Here is an 18,553-nt window from a genome sequence, read left to right on the forward strand (position 1 = left end):
TACGCACGAATGTTTTGGATGGGCTAGGTACTAATTCTAACTGTTCGCTGACCTATGTGCTAAAATATTCCTTACGAAAACATCACGAGAAAATCACTTGTGAACACCCAACAAGTGAAGAGTACACATGTAAACTATAAAATAATCCCACCGATAAAGCAAGAGCAGAAAAAGGTAATCTATGATAATTATTTCAATCACATGTGAAATCAAGATAGGTGGAAACATAGGCTAATTCACATTTCCAAATGTCGGTCAAGTGAAAATGTGGAATTCCCATGTGAAGATGCTAATTTCACATGTGACTTCATGTCACATGTTTCGTTTTCTCATTGTCGGCCACAAAAATTACGTTGACATCTGCAATTCTCATGTGAATATGAAAGTTTCACACGACTTCACGTAATTTATTTTCTTTTCACACGCGGACATTTTCTTTTCACATAAGCATTATTTAAAAGCACACTGACATGTCAAATTGTGATTTTCACATTTGAAAATACTCACTATGTAACAGTTATTAAAGACAAAATTCACATGCGATGTTTTCGTAAGGGCATCACGTGAGGAAACATATAACATTAAGAAAAAATAAATATATGCATAGCCTAAGGCCAAGCATGCAAGCAGTCAATTTGGGAAATGTTACATTTAAATGTGCCATATTTACCTTCTGACTGTTGGGGAGAGTTTGGTTCCTTTTAAACGTGTCTGCTCCATTGATGCTGATCAGCTCCGCATCCGCAGGCGGATATGGTGCGGGGAAAACCACAACGTCACTCTTCAGTGTGTCTGAGCTAAAACACACGTCATACTGCTGCGTAGATTTGGAGTAAGACCAGCTCCCGTCAGGGTGTGTGGTGATCACTGGGGCACTGTACTTGCTCAAACCACCGTCCGTCCTGTGGCATTTTACAGCTATTAAACTAATAAGGCTCAGCAAAAAAATAACTGACACTGATATAATGGCAATGAGCAAATACAGATTTAAATCCGAAAATCCGTCTTCCTTTTTCGACGGTTGTCTAAATGATGTCTGCATTTCATCTGCACTTTCAACAACCACAACATCAACAGACACGGTCGCTGAGAGGGACGGTTCTCCGTGGTCAGAAATCAAAATCACCAATGGATGAGTCTTCAAGTCATTGTCACTCATTCGCCTCTTAGTCCTTATTTCCCCGGTGCTGGATCCAATTCGGAAGAGACTACTTCCCTTGGGTTCAGAGATGCGATAAGAAAGCAGCGCATTGTAACCAGAATCTGCGTCTACAGCCCGGATCTTGGCCACAAGGTAACCCGAGTCCGCAGAATATGGAATGCTCTCGGTTTTCACAGAGCCCTGGTCAGAATAGGGCGGAAGAACTGCCGGACTGTTGTCATTCTCATCCAGGATAAAAACGTTCACAGTCACGTTACTGTTTAGTGGAGGAACGCCAGAGTCCGTAGCCTGAAGTTTAAACTGGAAGGTTTTTACTTCTTCATAGTTGAAAGACTGCAGGCTGTATATCTCTCCAGTCACAGGGTTCACGTTGATAATGGATGACGGGGACGCGCCTTTTGCCGAAGTCTCCAGTAAAGCATATGCAACCTTTGAATTTTCGTTTAGATCCGGATCAAAGACAGATGCACTATAGATTACCGAACCCACTTGACCATTTTCTTTCAAATAAATATTAATGACGGGCTCCGGAAAGTGTGGCTCGTTATCGTTAATATCAGAAACATGTACAGTTACAATACTGCTGCTAGAGAGAGGCGGAGTCCCTTCATCTTTAGCTACAATGGTGACATTGTACTGAGAAGTGACCTCTCTGTCCAACAATCCGTCAACCACTAAAGAGTAATAGTTCTTATAATTCGTTTGTAGTTTAAACGGAAGCTCGGGAGAGGTGTAACAATTCACTACTCCGTTTTTACCACCATCTTTATCAATCACTGAAACAAGAGCTATAGCGGTGCCTACCTTGGCGTCTTCTTTAACGGTGTCTAATAGTGACGTCACTGTAATTTTGGGAGCATTATCGTTAACGTCCACAACTTCAACCAGCACCTTACAGTGCGCAGCCATTGGGGGCTGCCCTTTGTCATTCGCTTGAGCACGAATTTCAAAAGCATTATTTTGTTCGAAATCAATAGTTCCCGTTACTGTGATTTCCCCCGTATTGGGGTCTATATGAAAAATGTCTAAAACACTGTCTTGCTCGTGTTTGCTGAATGAGTACACGATTTCACTGTTGGTGCCTTCATCCAAATCGGTAGCATTCAGAGTTATTACAGATGTCCCCCGAGGTGCATTTTCGAATACACGAGCTTTATACAGCAGGCTGCTAAAAACGGGAGTATTGTCGTTGACATCCATAACATTAATTATGACCTCTGAGGATCCAGATTTCGACGGATTTCCTCCGTCCAAAGCAGTCAAAAAGAGCTGAATCACTGACTGTTTCTCTCGGTCTAAAGCTTTCTGCAGCACCAACTCAGCAGATACACTCTCCCCTTTGTGCAAGGCCAGTGAAAAGTGTTCATTCGGACTCAGCTTGTACGTGTTTATAGAATTTTTCCCTACATCCGCATCATACGCCCCAAGTAAAGGAAATCGCACACCTGGTAGAGTGGTTTCTGCAATATTCACAGTTTGTGATGTTGCACGGAAAGATGGAGAATTATCATTGACATCCACAATATTTATTTCCACACGATTAAGTCTCAGAGGATTGTTAACAACAGCTTCGACATTAACTACACATTTGGGTTCGTTCGGACAAAGCTCCTCTCTGTCAATTCTGTCATTCACATATAATATTCCTGTTTTTAAATTCACCTCGAAATATTTCTTGGAGCCGGTAACAATCTGAAAGGCACGCGACCTCAGTTCCTGTATATCCAGATTTAAATCCTTGGCGATATTTCCCACAAAAGTCCCCGGGTTTACCTCCTCTGAAACGGAATAAGAGAGCTGTGCAGACACCGCTTCCCAACCACACAAGAGTAGCAGGGCCAGGCAAAACGTCATCACAAGCTCTTTTCTGGCGGAAAAATTCATTCTTTCGTCAACCCTTGCACCACCATAGATCCAATAAGGTGTTTGTCATTCCAAAACTACTCAATATCTAGACTCAAACAACAATAAACGAGCAAAGACTCTGGCTTCCGATACAATACTCGCGTCCTGTCACTCCGTGTAACAAAGCCCAGTGTAAACGCCTCCCTCTCCAAAGCGAGGAGGAGCTCAAAGCGAGGAGACTCGGTAGATATTTTACTTCATGGGCAACAGAGACCCCGTGTGGGTGATACGGGGACATTAAATGCGCCTCGCAGTAAAATACTTTACACACAAGCATTTCTCAAAGAAATCAGTTCGTATATTAAATTTTGCTGAAAATGATTAATCAGCGCTAAAACGCATCCAAGAGCACTTCGGATTGTAAAGGCGAGTGGCTAGACATGGAATAGAACATAAAAAGTTTGACTGAATGTGAGGAAAAGATTGTTTTCTCGGAATTCTACAAAATTAGTTCTATGCGCATTCGCGTGTTGTCTTTATATAAAACAAATAACCTTCCATCAGAATGCTTCTGAACAAAATGCAAAGTCCACTGTAAATGTAATACATGCATTGATTCAAAACATAAAACTGCAACGAGGATAACGCTAGTGTCATCATTTAAGAACTTTTTGTTCACGATATAAGCATGCTCTCTCAGCTGGCTAAGGAGTGTTAAAAACGTTACACTCAGAATGAGTGGTGCTGAACGGGGCATGACGTCGCAGTCGGAAGGTCAGTGGAAGTGCAGGTGAAAAGAAAAAATGCACTAAACAGAGCCGCAATGAAACATCAACAACTTGAAGATAAGTGGAACTTCGAGAGAAACTAATTCTTTCATATAACATGTAACGCATTTGCGTAAGATTTCAAGACCTGGTGGAGATTAGGGTACTATCACTCTGCCTGAAACGGTTGTATGTATTAGGAGATCAACATTATGATATAGCGGAAAGGCACCAACAGACTAAAAGAAGCATAACCGATTTTGTGCATAGCGGTTCGAAAAGAGGTGTCATGACAAGGCATGCATCTCTCCAAACGTGTTGCTCTGCGCCTGTACATCAGTGATTGCGTCATAAAGCTTCAGCCAAAAATAAATCACGTTTCTAGTGTCTTGAGTTATAAAAGGTATTCAGAACGCGTATATAATACAATTCAGTGTCCAGTCAATAGACCTCAGAACACAATTGATGAACCAGCATTGCTCTTCGGGTATAATAGCCTGCGTAGTTCTTTATGTCCTAATAACCTCCAGAATGTTTCACTGACACGTAGACACATAGGTACACACAACTGATATTAACAATCGTATTAGTCATAATTCATTCCATTAAAATCCCATTTATCCAATTTATTAGCGTAGCAAACCCTTCTTGCTGCCACGACTAATAACATGGGACATAAACATCGCAGTGAACTTGCCTGGGAAATACAAAAATGATCAAAATCGTTCCTACCTTCTCGCTGTTGGGAAGTGTTTGGTTCCGTTTAAATGTGTCCGCTCCATTAATACTGATCAGTTCAGCATCTATTGGTGGACACGACGCTGGAAAAACCACAACGTCACTCTTCAGTGTGTCTGAGCTAAAACACACGTCATACTGCTGCGTAGATTTGGAGTAAGACCAGCTCCCATCAGGGTGTGTGGTGATAACTGGGGGGCTGTATCTGCTCAGGCCGCCGTCCGTCCTGTGACATTTTACAGCTATTAAACTAATGAGGCTCAGTAAAAAAATAACTGACACCGATACAATGGCGATCAGCAAATACAGATTTAAATCCGAAAAACTCTCCTCCTTAGCAGGTAACTGTCTAAAGGATGTTTGTATTTCACCTGCACTTTCAACAACCACAACATCAATAGACACAGTCGCTGAGAGGGAAGGTTCACCGTGGTCAGAAATCAAAATCACCAATGGATGAGTCTTCAAGTCATTGTCACTCATTCGCCTCTTAGTCCTTATTTCCCCGGTGCTGCTTCCGATTCGGAAGAGGCTGCTTCCCTTGGGTTCCGTGATGTGATAAGAAAGCAGCGCATTGTAACCAGAGTCTGCGTCTACAGCCCTGATCTTGGCCACAAAGTATCCCGCTTCAGCAGAATAGGGAATGTTCTCAGTATTAACGGAGCCCTGGTCAGAATAGGGCGGGAGAACCGCAGGACTGTTGTCATTCTCATCCAGGATAAAAACGTTCACAGTCACGTTGCTGTTAAGAGGAGGAACACCAGAGTCCGTGGCCTGGACCTGAAACTGAAATGTTTTCACTTCCTCGTAGTTAAAACTTTGTAGGCTGTGTATTTCACCACTGACAGAGTTGATGCTTATAGCTGATGATGAACGCGCGTCTTTGCCCGATGTCCCCAATAAAGAATACGAAATCTTTGCATTTTGGTCTAAATCCCCATCAAATGCAGATACACTGTGGATTACAGAACCCACTGGGCTGTTTTCTTTCACATAAACGTTAATCGAGGCCTCCGCAAATTGAGGTGCGTTGTCGTTTACGTCAGAAACGTGAACAATAACAATGATAGTGCTGGAGAGAGGGGGAGTCCCCTCATCGGTAGCTGTTATTGTGACATTGTATTGAGAAATTCTCTCTCTGTCCAGTGCGCCGTCAACTACCAAAGAGTAATAATTCTTATAGTTAGTTTGCAGTTTAAACGGAAGCTCATTAGAGAGGTAACAATTCACGTGTCCATTTTTACCATCATCTCGATCAATAACTGAAACCAGCGCTATCGCAGTGCCAATCTTTGTATCTTCTTTCACGTCATTTAAGAGAGAAGTCACGGTTATTTGAGGAGCATTATCGTTAACATCCATCACTTCAATCAGCAATTTAGAATGAGCGGACATTGGAGACTGTGCTCTGTCATCAGCTTGGACATGGATTTCGAAAGCATTATTTTCTTCGAAATCAATGATTCCACTAACTGTAACTGTTCCGGTCTGGGGATCAATTGAAAATACATCTGGGATATTGTCTTGCTCAAGCTTACTGAATGAATAAATAATTTCACCGTTTGCACCTGCGTCTAAATCCGTTGCATTAAGAGATATTATCGATGTTCCTCGGGGTATATTTTCAAAGATGCTAACTTTATACAAAGAACTGTTGAAAACTGGAGGATTATCATTAACGTCTAAGACATTCACAATAATCTGCATGGTGCCAGATCTCTGCGGACTTCCTCCGTCTACAGCAGTCAGTAGGAGCTGAATTAGAGACTGTTTCTCACGATCTAAAGCTTTCTGCAGCACTAACTCGGCAGATACAGTGTCCCCTTTGTGCAAAGCCACGGAGAAGTATTCATTCGGACTCAGTTTATACGTGTTTACCGAATTTTTCCCAACATCCGCATCGTACGCCCTGGGCAAAGGGAATCGCACCCCAGGTAAATTGATTTCGGTTATATTAAAATGTTGAGATTTTGCTCTAAAAGAGGGAGCATTGTCATTAACGTCCATAATATTAACTTCCACACGGTAAACTCTCAAAGGATTATTAATAACAGCTTCGACACTAACCACACATTTGAGGGCGTTCGGACAGAGCTCCTCTCTGTCAATTCTTTCATTCACATACAAAATCCCCGTCTTTAAATTCACCTCGAAATATTTCTTCTGGGAACCAGCGACCGCCTGAAATGCACGTGACTCAAGTTCCTGTACATTCAGATTTAAATCCTTGGCGATGTTTCCCACAAAAGTCCCTGGATTTACCTCTTCTGAAACTGAATAGGAGAGCTGTCCATAAGCCGCCTCCCAAACACACAACAGCAGCAGGACCAGTCGATACGTAAACATAGATCCCTGTACGTCCATAAAATGCATTGTTCCGTCAATTCTGCCGCCAGCATGTATCCAATGGAGCGTTTTCCAGTACAAAATTACGCACACAGAAATATACAGATTACTCCGCAGTAAAATGAGAGAATCCAAAGGCCCCCGACCAAATTTTCACGTCGTGCGGATCTGTAACAAAGCCCGGTGTAAGCTCCTATTCCTTTCAAACAAGGAGGAGCCCAGAGTCACCGTAAATAATGTTTGACTTTGTGGTTAAACAGAGACACCATGTGGAGGAATCATGGAATTTACAGCATTTTGTTAAATAAATAAGTATACAAATATGACGTACTAGAGTATCTAACAAAATATAAAGGCGAAGGAATATTTCAACTTAAAATGAGAATAATAAAGATGCTACCGTGATACCAGAGACGCTCATGTCAATGATCTAAAAAAAGCTGCAAATAATAGGTCCCGCATGAGATAAAATGAATGGGCTCAGCTCAGAATGTAAGCAAAGGAGCACTCTTGGTCGTGAAATCATATGGATTAAGCCGTTTCAATGTTGAAAATGGATAACACACCACATATTCTTATCAATGCATTCTATTATAATTCATATTTCATACGTAAGAAAAATACATTTGATCAAAGCTGGGCTGATTTAACCAAATCGCCAGACTTTCAAGGAAATTAACTGAGAGAACACGATAACTGTAAGCCAATCGCACTGTGATCATTCTGTCCACAGTGTGTTTCCCAAAATTACACAAATGTCCAATTATCACAAAGAGAAGGCAAATATAAAAGAAATCTCAACAAGTAGTGCAAAGGAAAATTAATTATATCCAGGACCAGGGACAGCTCCAGCCTGCCGCTCAGCTGTCGCCACGAATCCAAAACAATTTGGAAAGTAATGCGCATGCGCTCACTTAGGGCCATTCTATAGACACTACTTCATAGTGATACAACACCAATTTCAATAAATGCACTGTTGAACATAAGGAAAAAGCAAGCATTGCGTATGAAGGGAGACACAATTCTTACCTTCTCGCTGATCGGAAGCGTTTGATTGCGTTTTAAAGTATCTGCCCCATTAATGCTAATTAGCTCCGCATCAGCAGATGGAAATTGCGCAGGAAAAACTACGACGTCACTCTTCAGTGTGTCTGAGCTAAAACACACGTCATACTGCTGCGTAGATTTGGAGTAAGACCAGCTCCCGTCTGGGTGTGCTGTGATCACTGGGGGGCTGTACTTGCTCAATCCGCCGTCAGTCCTGTGACATTTTACAGCTACTAAAGTAATGAGGCTCAGCAAAAATATAACTGACACAGAAACAATTGCGATCAACAAATACAGATTTAAATCCGAAAAAGTCTCCTCCTTGGCAGGCAGCTGTCTGAATGACGTCTGTAGGCCAACATCACTGCCATCGTCAACAACCACAACATCAATAGACACAGTCGCTGACAGGGAAGGTTCTCCGTGGTCAGAAATCAAAACCACCAATGGGTGAGTCTTCAAGTCATTGTCACTCAATCGCCTCTTTGTCCTTATTTCCCCGGTGCTGCTTCCGATTCGGAAGAGGCTGCTTCCCTTGGGTTCCGTGATGTGATAAGAAAGCAGCGCATTGTAACCAGAGTCTGAGTCCACAGCTCTAATCTTGGCCACAAAGTATCCTGCTTCAGCAGAATAGGGAATGTTCTCAGTATTAACGGAGCCCTGGTCAGAATAGGGCGGAAGAACAGCAGGACTGTTGTCATTCTCATCCAAAATAAAAACGTTCACACTCACGTTGCTGCTTAGTGGAGGAACACCAGAGTCTGTAGCTTGAACATGAAATTGGAACGATTTCACTTCCTCGAAGTTAAAAGTCTTCAGGCTGTATATCTCTCCACTCACAGAGTTGACGTTGACAGTGGCAGACGCGGACGCGCCTTTAACTGAAGTCCCCAATAAGGAATAGGAAACTTTTGCATTTTCGTTTAAATCCGGATCATATGCAGACACCGTGTAAATGACAGATCCCACTGGGCTATTTTCTTTCACATACACATCATTCCTGGGCTCTGTAAAGCGAGGCGCGTTGTCATTTACATCAGAAACATGTATAATAATAACGCTTGTGCTGGAGAGAGGCGGAGTCCCCCCATCAGTAGCTGTGATGGTGACATTGTACTCAGAAGCGGTCTCTCTGTCCAACGGCCCGCCAACTACCAAAGAGTAGTAGTTCTTATAATTTGTTTCCAATTTAAAAGGATATTCATTAGGAATGTAACAGTTAATGATCCCATTTTTACCATCATCTCTGTCAAGAACAGAAATAAGGGCAATCGCAGTGCCGACGTTTGCGTCTTCCTTCACGGCGTTTAAGAGAGACGTCACTGTTATTTCAGGAGCATTATCATTAACATCAACCACTTCGATCAATAGTTTAGAGTGACCTGCCATAGGTAGATGTCCCCTGTCACTAGCTTGAGTACGAATTTCAAACGCGCTATTTTGTTCAAAATCTATCACTCCTTTCACTGTCACTGTCCCCGTATGGGAATCGATTGTGAACATATCTAAGATATGGCCTTGCTGAAGCTTACTAAAAGAGTACACGACTTCACCATTTAAACCAGCGTCTAAATCCGTTGCATTCACCGTTATTATTGATGTTCCTGGTGGAGTATTTTCAAATATACGAACTTTATACAAAGAACTGCTGAAAACCGGAGGGTTGTCGTTAATGTCTAAGACATTCACAATAACCTGCACGGAGCCAGATCTCGGAGGATTTCCTCCGTCTACAGCAGTCAGTAAAAGCTGAATCACAGGCCGTTTCTCTCGATCTAAAGCTTTCTGCAGCACTAACTCAGCAGATACAGTCTCACCTTTGTGCAAATCCAGAGAGAAGTGTTCATTTGGACTCAGCTTATATGTGTTTACAGCATTTTTCCCTACATCCGCATCGTACGCCTCTAGTAAAGGAAAGCGAACTCCAGGCAATGTGTTTTCAGTGATATTCACATGTTGTGATTTTTCTCGAAAAGACGGAGCATTGTCATTAACGTCCACAACATTAACTTCCACACGGTAAACTCTCAAGGGATTATTAATAACAGCCTCGACATTAACCACACATTTGAGGGCGTTCGGACAAAGCTCCTCTCTGTCAATTCTGTCATTCACATATAAAATCCCCGTCTTTAAATTCACCTCGAAATATTTCTTCTGGGAACCAGCGACCACCTGAAACGCACGTGACTCAAATTCATGTACATTTATATTTAAATCCTTGGCGATGTTTCCCACAAAGGTCCCCGGGTTTACCTCCTCTGAAACTGAATATAAGAGTTGTCCAAAAACCGCCTCCCAAGCGCACAACAGCAGGACCAGCCGAAACATCACCGCAGACCCCTGATTATCCGAAAAATACATTGTTCCGTAAATTTCGGTATCAGCATAGATCCAATTAGGCGTTCAGTCGAAAATCAAACAGAGAGAAATATCCAAATTTACGTCGCATTGAAATGAGCAAATCCTCAGGCCTCCGTCCCAGTCTTCACGTCGTGCGAATGTGTAACAAAGCTCTGTGTGATCGCCTCTTCCTTTGAAACAAGGAGGAGCCCAGAGTCACCATAGACAATAATTCACTTTGTGGGTCAACAGAGACACAGTGTGGACGAAACATGGAACTTACAGCATTTTCTTAAATAGATAAGCATACAAATATGACGTAATAAATTATCTAACAAAATATAAACGCGCTATTGATTCAGTGCGCAAATTCATACTGAATGAAAAACAAAAACTGACCAATCAGAAAACACAACCAGTGAAGTAAGAGACAAAACGCCTTTAAGAAGTGTTTAATCGCTCCAATTCAAATGTTTTTAAGACACCGGATTTCTTGAATTGGTATGAACTAACCGATCACTGAAGCTATAAAGCTAAGGAAGGAATATTTCAACTTAAAATAAGAATAACAAACATGCTACCGGGATACCAAAGACGCTCATGTCAATGATCTAAGAAAAGCTGCAAAAACTAATTCCCAGATGAGATTAAATTAATGGGCTCAGCTCAGAATGTAAGCAAAGGAGCACTCTTGGTCGTACAATCATATGGATAATAAGCCGTTTCAATGTTGAAAATGAATAATACACTAGCTATTCTCATCAATGCAATCTATTATAATTTAGACTATATTTCATACGCAAGAAAAATAAATTTGATCAAAGCTGGGCTGACCGCCAGACTTTCAAGGAAATTAACAGATAGCACGATAACTGTAAAGCCAATCGCACTGAGAGCATTCTGTTCACAGTTTGTGTTCTAAATTAACACAAATGTCCAATAATCACACAAGAAGGCAAATATAAAAGAAATCACAACTAGTAGTGCAAAGGAAAATGAATTATTTCCAGGGCCAGGGACAGCTCCAGCATGCCGCTCAGCTGTCACCACGAATCCAAAACAATTTGAATAGTAATGCGCATGAGCTCACTTAGGGCCATTTTATAGACTCTGCTTCATAGTGATATAGCACCAATTTTAATAAATGCACTGTTGAACATAAGGAAAAAGCAAGCATTGCGTATGAAGGGAGACATAATTCTTACCTTCTCGCTGATCGGAAGCGTTTGATTGCGTTTTAAAGTATCTGCCCCATTAATGCTAATCAGCTCCGCATCGGCAGATGGAAACGGCGCAGGAAAAACTACGACGTCACTCTTCAGTGTGTCCGAGCTAAAACAAACGTCATACTGTTGAGTAGATTTAGAGTAAGACCAGCTTCCGTCAGGGTGTGTTGTGATCACTGGGGGGCTGTACTTGCTCAATCCGCTGTCCGTCCTGAGACATTTCACGGCTATTAAAGTAATGAGGCTCAGCAAAAAAATTATCGATACGGAAACAATTGCGATCAGCAAATAGAGATTCAAATCCGAAAAAGTCTCCTCCTTGGCAGGCAGCTGTCTGAATGACGTCTGTAGGCCAACATCACTGCCATCTTCAACAACCACAACATCTATAGACACAGACGCTGACAGAGATGGATCTCCGTGATCAGAAATCAAAACCACCAATGGATGAGTCTTCAAGTCATTGTCACTCATTCGCCTTTTGGTCCTTATTTCCCCGGTGCTGCTTCCGATTCGGAAGAGGCTGCTTCCCTTGGGTTCCGTGATGTGATAAGAAAGCAGCGCATTGTAACCAGAGTCTGCGTCCACAGCTCTGATCTTGGCCACAAAGTATCCCGCTTCAGCAGAATAGGGAATGTTCTCAGTATTAACGGAGCCCTGGTCAGAATAGGGCGGAAGAACAGCAGGACTGTTGTCATTCTCATCCAAAATAAAAACGTTCACACTCACGTTGCTGCTTAGTGGAGGAACACCAGAGTCTGTAGCCTGAACATGAAACTGGAACGATTTCACTTCCTCGAAGTTAAAGGTCTTCAGGCTGTATATTTCTCCACTCACCGAGTTCACGTTGACAGAGGCTGACGGGGACGCGCCTTTTGATGTCAATAATAAGGAATAGGAAACTTTTGCATTTTCGTTTAAATCTGGATCATATGCAGACAGCGTGTAAATGACAGACCCCACTGGACTATTTTCTTTCACATACACATCATTCCTGGGCTGTGTAAAGCGAGGCGCGTTGTCATTTACATCAGAAACGTGTATAATAATAACGCTTGTGCTGGAGAGAGGAGGAGTCCCCCCATCTGTAGCTGTGATGGTGACATTGTACTCATAAGCGGTCTCTCTGTCCAACGGCCCGCCAACTACCAAAGAGTAGTAGTTCTTATAATTTGTTTCCAATTTAAAAGGATATTCATTCGGAATGTAACAGTTAATTATCCCATTTTTACCATAATCTCTATCAAGAACTGAAACAAGGGCAATTGCAGTGCCGATGTTTGCGTCTTCCTTCACGGCGTTTAAGAGGGTTGTTACTGTTATTTCAGGAGCATTATCATTAACATCCACCACTTCGATCAACAATTTAGAGTGAGCGGCCATGGGTGGCTGAGCTCTGTCACTGGCTTGAGTACGAATTTCAAACGCGTTATTTTGTTCGAAATCTATCACTCCTTTCACTGTAACAGTCCCCGTATGTGAATCGATTGTGAACATATCTAGGATATGGCCTTGCTGAAGCTTACTAAAGGAGTACACGACTTCACCATTTAAACCTGCGTCTGAATCTGTGGCATTGACCGTTATTATTGATGTTCCTGGAGGTGTATTTTCAAATATACGAACTTTATACAAAGGACTGCTGAAAACTGGAGAGTTGTCGTTAATGTCGAAGACATTCACAACAATATGCATGGTGCCAGATCTCGGAGGATTACCTCCGTCTACAGCAGTAAGTAGGAGCTGAATCAGAGACTGTTTCTCCCGGTCTAAAGCTTTCTGCAGCACTAACTCAGCAGATACAGTCTCGCCTTTGTGCAAATCCAGAGAGAAGTGTTCATTTGGACTCAGCTTATACGTGTTTACGGAATTTTTCCCTACATCCGCATCGTACGCGTCTAGTAAAGGAAAGCGACCTCCAGGCAATGTGCTTTCGGTTATATTCACATGTTGTGATTTCTCCCGAAAAGACGGAGCATTATCATTAACGTCTACAACATTAACTTCCACGCGGTAAACTCTCAAGGGATTATTAATAACAGCTTCGACACTAAACACACATCTGAGGGCGTTCGGACAAAGCTCCTCTCTGTCAATTCTTTCATTCACATACAAAATCCCCGTCTTTAAATTCACCTCGAAATATTTCTTCTGGGCACCAGCGACAATCTGAAATGCACGGGATTCAAGTTCATGTACATTCAGATTTAAATCCTTGGCGATGTTTCCCACAAAGGTCCCCGGGTTTACCTCCTCTGAAACTGAATATGAGAGTTGTCCAGAAACCGCTTCCAAAACGCACAACAGCAGGACCAGCCGAAACGTCACCGCAGATCCCTGCATATCCGAAAAATACATCGTTCCGTCAATTTCGGTATCAGCATAGATCCAATTAGGCGTTCAGTCGAAAATCAAGCAGATAGAAATATCCAAATTTACGTCGCATTGAAATGAGCAAATCCTCGGGCCTCCGTCCCAGTCTTCACGTCGGGCGAATGTGTAACAAAGCTCTGTGTGATCGCCTCTTCCTTTGAAACAAGGAGGAGCCCAGAGTCACCATAGATAATAATTCACTTTGTGGGTCAACAGAGACACCGTGTGGAGGAATCATTGAACTTATTTCTACAATTTTGACGTGGACCTACTACAGTAGCTAACAACAGAAAAACGCCCGATTGCTTCATTAAGCAACACATACTAAATACAAAAACAACTAAATCTGGCCAATCAGAGAATGCAACCAGTGAAATGAGGACAAAAACACACGTGAATATTCCACGTCCAATTGACTGCTGTTATTACTGTTATGATTATGCACACTGAACAGATGGAAAAAGGTTATCATATGTTCACAACAGCGTAACACCAAAAACATGCCACAAATAACTCGAGATATTAGGCTGTGGTATACGCTGAAGCATATTAAGATGAAGAATTTGTAAAATTAACTACATCAGTAACATTTGAGTGGATTTCGTTAGATTTAAGAGATACTGCAATAAACTATGACTTCTACACTATGACCTACAATTAGATCGGCTTACCGAGCATGTAGTGACACTGGACAATTCAAACGTTTTAAGAAATGTCTTATCATAAAAAGATAAAAATTAACCAAATACAAATAAGCTATAAAACTAAGTGTAACATTTGTCGTAAGTTGCAGTGATATCAGAGAAGTGCAGCCTATGACCTAACAGAGGATGCATAAAATAATGTAAACATGCGATACATCATAGGGCTCAGATTTTTTTTTTAAAGCAGCACTATAAGGCATAATATTATATTCAGTATATGCTATTTCAATTATCTAAATAAATACTCTTATTTACATAAGGCATTTTAGGCATCTAGCATACCTCATGTTCATAACAATACATTTAGTATCATTTGCACTTCATACGCACGATATATAACATTGATTAAATGTTAGGCTGAAAACAAAATCAACCCTTCAATCAAATTAACTTAGAGAACGTAATCACTGAAAAGCGAATCAAACTTATCGTTCCACAAATTGTTCTCCCAACAAACACAAATGTCCAATAATCACACAGAGCTGACACAAAAAACGCGAGGTTAATGTACAGTCCTGTATGTGGCATTCGCGATGAATACCATCAAGTCTGAAAATATCACGAGATGGAGTACAAAAGAAAATAAAATTATTTTCAGGACCACAGACAGCTCCGCCCCACGGGCATGAGCCCAAAACAATTAGGAAGGTAATGACAAGTCTTCCTTTACGACCATTGTATAGACACCATTTCACAGCAAAACAGCGCCTACTGCAACAGATGCAGGGATAAAGATAAACACTAACTGAGCATTGCATACGAAGTGGACACATTCTTACCTTCTCGCTGATAGGAAGCGTTTGATTGCGTTTTAAAGTGTCTGCTCCATTAATGCTAATCAGCTCCGCATCTGCAGATGGAAACTGAGCAGGAAAAACCACGACGTCACTCTTCAGTGTGTCTGAGCTAAAACACACGTCGTACTGTTGAGTAGACTTAGAGTACGACCAGCTGCCATCAGGGTGCGTTGTGATCACTGGAGCGCTGTACTTGTTCAACCCGCTGTCCGTCCTGTGGCATTTCACAGCTATTAAAATAATGAGGCTCAACAAAAATATAACTGACACAGTAACTATGGCGATCAGCAAATAGAGATTTAAATCCGAAAAATTCTCCTCCTTGGCAGGCAGCTGTCTGAATGACGTCTGTAGGCCTCCTTCACTGACATGTTCCACAACCACAACATCAATAGACACGGTCGCTGAGAGGGAAGGCTCTCCGTGGTCCGTAATCAAAATCACCAAAGGATGAGTCTTCAAGTCATTGTCACTCATTCGCGTCTTTGTCCTTATTTCCCCGGTGCTGCTTCCTATTCGGAAGAGGCTGCTTCCCTTGGGGTCAGAGATGCGATAAGAAAGCAGCGCATTGTAACCAGAGTCTGCGTCTACAGCCCTGATCTTGGCTACAAAGTATCCTGCTTCAGCAGAATAGGGAATGTTCTCAGTATTAACGGAGCCCCGGTCAGAATAGGGCGGGAGAACCGTCGGACTGTTGTCGTTCTCATCCAAGATAAAAACGTTCACAACCGCCTTGCTGCTTAGTGGAGGAACGCCAGAGTCTGTAGCCTGAACTTGAAACTGGAACGATTTCACTTCCTCGAAGTTAAAAGTCTTCAGGCTGTATATTTCTCCACTCACAGAGTTCACGTTGACAGTGGCTGACGCTGACGGGGACGCGCCTTTTGATGTCTCCAATAAGGAATAGGAAACTTTTGCATTTTCATTTAAATCTGGATCATATGCAGATACCGTGTAAATGACAGACCCCACTGGGCTATTTTCTTTCACATACACATTATTCGCAGGCTCTGTAAAGCGAGGCGCGTTGTCATTTACATCAGAAACGTATACACGAATAACGCTTGTGCTGGAGAGAGGCGGAGTCCCTTCGTCAGTAGCTATGATGGTGACATTGTACTCAGAAGCGGTCTCTCTATCCAACGGCCCATCAACAACTAGAGAATAATAGTTCTTATAATTCGTTTCCAATTTAAAAGGAACGTCATTAGTAATATAACAGTTAATGATCCCATTTTTACCATCATCTCCATCAAGAACTGAAACAAGGGCAATCGCAGTGCCGACGTTTGCGTCTTCTTTCACGGCCTTTAAGAGAGATGTTACTGTTATTTGAGGAGCATTATCATTAACATCCACAACTTCGATCAATAGTTTAGAGTGACCTGCCATGGGTAGTTGTCCCTTGTCGCTAGCTTGAGTACGAATTTCAAACGCGCTATTTTGTTCAAAATCTATCACTCCTTTCACTGTCACTGTCCCCGTATGGGAATCGATTGTGAACATATCTAGGATATGCCCTTGCTCAAGCTTACTAAAGGAGTACACGATTTCACCATTTGAACCTGCGTCTAAATCCGTTGCATTCACAGTAATTATTGATGTCCCTAGTGGTGTATTTTCAAATATACGAACTTTATACAAAGAACTGCTGAAAACAGGAGGATTGTCGTTAATGTCCAAGACATACACAATAATCTGCATGGTGCCAGATCTCGGCGGATTTCCTCCGTCCACAGCAGTCAATAGGAGCTCGATTTCAGGCTGTTTCTCTCGGTCTAAAGCTTTTTGCAGCACTAACTCCGCAGACACACTCTCTCCTTTATGCAAGGCCAGTGAGAAGTGTTCATTCGGACTCAGCTTATATGTGTTTACAGCATTTTTCCCTACATCCGCATCATACGCCCCAAGTAAAGGAAAGCGCACACCGGGCAACGTGATTTCGGTAATATTTACATGCTGTGATTTTTCTCGGAAAGACGGAGCATTATCATTGACATCCATGATATTAACTTCGACACGATAAAGCCTCAGAGGATTATTAATAACAGCTTCGACATTAACAACACATTTGAGGGCGTTCGGACAAAGCTCCTCTCTGTCAATTCTTTCATTCACATACAAAATCCCCGTCTTTAAATTCACCTCGAAATATTTCTTCTGGGAACCAGTGACAATCTGAAATGCGCGTGACTCAAGTTCCTGTACATTCAGATTTAAATCCTTGGCGATGTTTCCCACAAAAGTCCCCCGGTTTACCTCCTCTGAAACTGAATAAGAGAGTTGCCCATACACCGCATCCCAAGCACACAGCAGCAGCAGGACCAGTCGATACTTCACCATAGATCCCAGTATGTCCGAAAAATACATTGTTCCGTCAATTTTGGTACCAACATAGATCCAATGGAGCGTTTTTCAGTCCAAAACCACGCACACCGAAATATCCAAATGTATTCCGCGATAAAAACGAGCAAATACTCAGGCCTCCTACCCAATCTTTACGTCGTCCGAATCTGTAACAAAGCCCTGTGCAATCGACTCTTCATTTGGAACTAGGAGGAGCCCAGAGACAACGGAAATAATATTTCACTTTGTGGGTCAACAGAGACACCGTGTGGATGAATCATGAAAGCACTCTGCTGAATAAACAAGTATTTCTGCAACTTGGCTAATCTCTTGTTGTTAAACAGAAAGAAAGAAAAAAGTTGTGTAACATCACACGTACACAGCGAAGCAACCATAAAAACCACGACAGAAAATGCATCAAACTCATGAAACAGTGACATATTAAATCCATGTATCAACAAAGCATAGGGGCATTATAAATCAAGAATTACATTTGTTAAAAGATTCTAAATGAAGCAAACTGAATAGAAGACTGGACATAAAGACTGTTATCTCCGAAGCCAAAAAGGATTACGAAGTTCCATGCACGAACACATTTCAGCAGTATGCCATACCGTGTTTAAATAACAAACAGTAGGCTAATCATTCAATCATGAAATTATTTCGGTTACTAAAGCAGAGTGGAGTAACGAGTAGTCTACCCTTCTATCTGCAATGTTCCTTTTCTTTCTGGATTTTTAAACATACTTTTTCACCAACGTAATGAGCTGTACAGCAGTCTTTACTAGTTTTATTGTCATTAATAATAATAATAAAAATAATAATAATAATAATAATAATATGAATATATTATTATTTG

The 18,553-nt window shown here is 41.8% G+C and overlaps 2 protein-coding genes across 7 annotated transcripts in view; both read right to left on the reverse strand.

The window, feature by feature from the left end:
• Window positions 1-18,553, reverse strand: part of LOC135250072 (protocadherin alpha-C2-like) — a 121,390-nt gene that overhangs the window by 92,590 nt on the left and 10,247 nt on the right. Inside the window, exon 1 of one of the 6 annotated variants that reach the window (XM_064325966.1) lies at window positions 15,331-18,062. The exons of 2 other annotated variants lie outside the window; for them this stretch is intronic. In XM_064325966.1, the coding sequence (XP_064182036.1) occupies window positions 15,331-17,718 (2,388 nt within the window). In that variant the 5' untranslated portion in view covers window positions 17,719-18,062. Of the gene's footprint in view, window positions 1-670; window positions 4,431-4,506; window positions 7,214-7,887; window positions 10,502-15,330; window positions 18,063-18,553 lie in introns of those variants that run through there. 3 more of the 6 variants (XM_064325968.1, XM_064325971.1, XM_064325972.1) reach the window with 3 other exon arrangements.
• Window positions 10,749-14,096, reverse strand: LOC135250074 (protocadherin alpha-8-like). The gene has a single exon (XM_064325982.1). It carries the CDS (start codon window positions 13,830-13,832, stop codon window positions 11,364-11,366), a length of 2,469 nt encoding a protein of 822 aa, XP_064182052.1. The 5' UTR covers window positions 13,833-14,096; the 3' UTR covers window positions 10,749-11,363.

The sequence above is a fragment of the Anguilla rostrata genome, chromosome 3, assembly GCF_018555375.3.
Source record: "Anguilla rostrata isolate EN2019 chromosome 3, ASM1855537v3, whole genome shotgun sequence".
Lineage (NCBI taxonomy): Eukaryota > Metazoa > Chordata > Actinopteri > Anguilliformes > Anguillidae > Anguilla > Anguilla rostrata.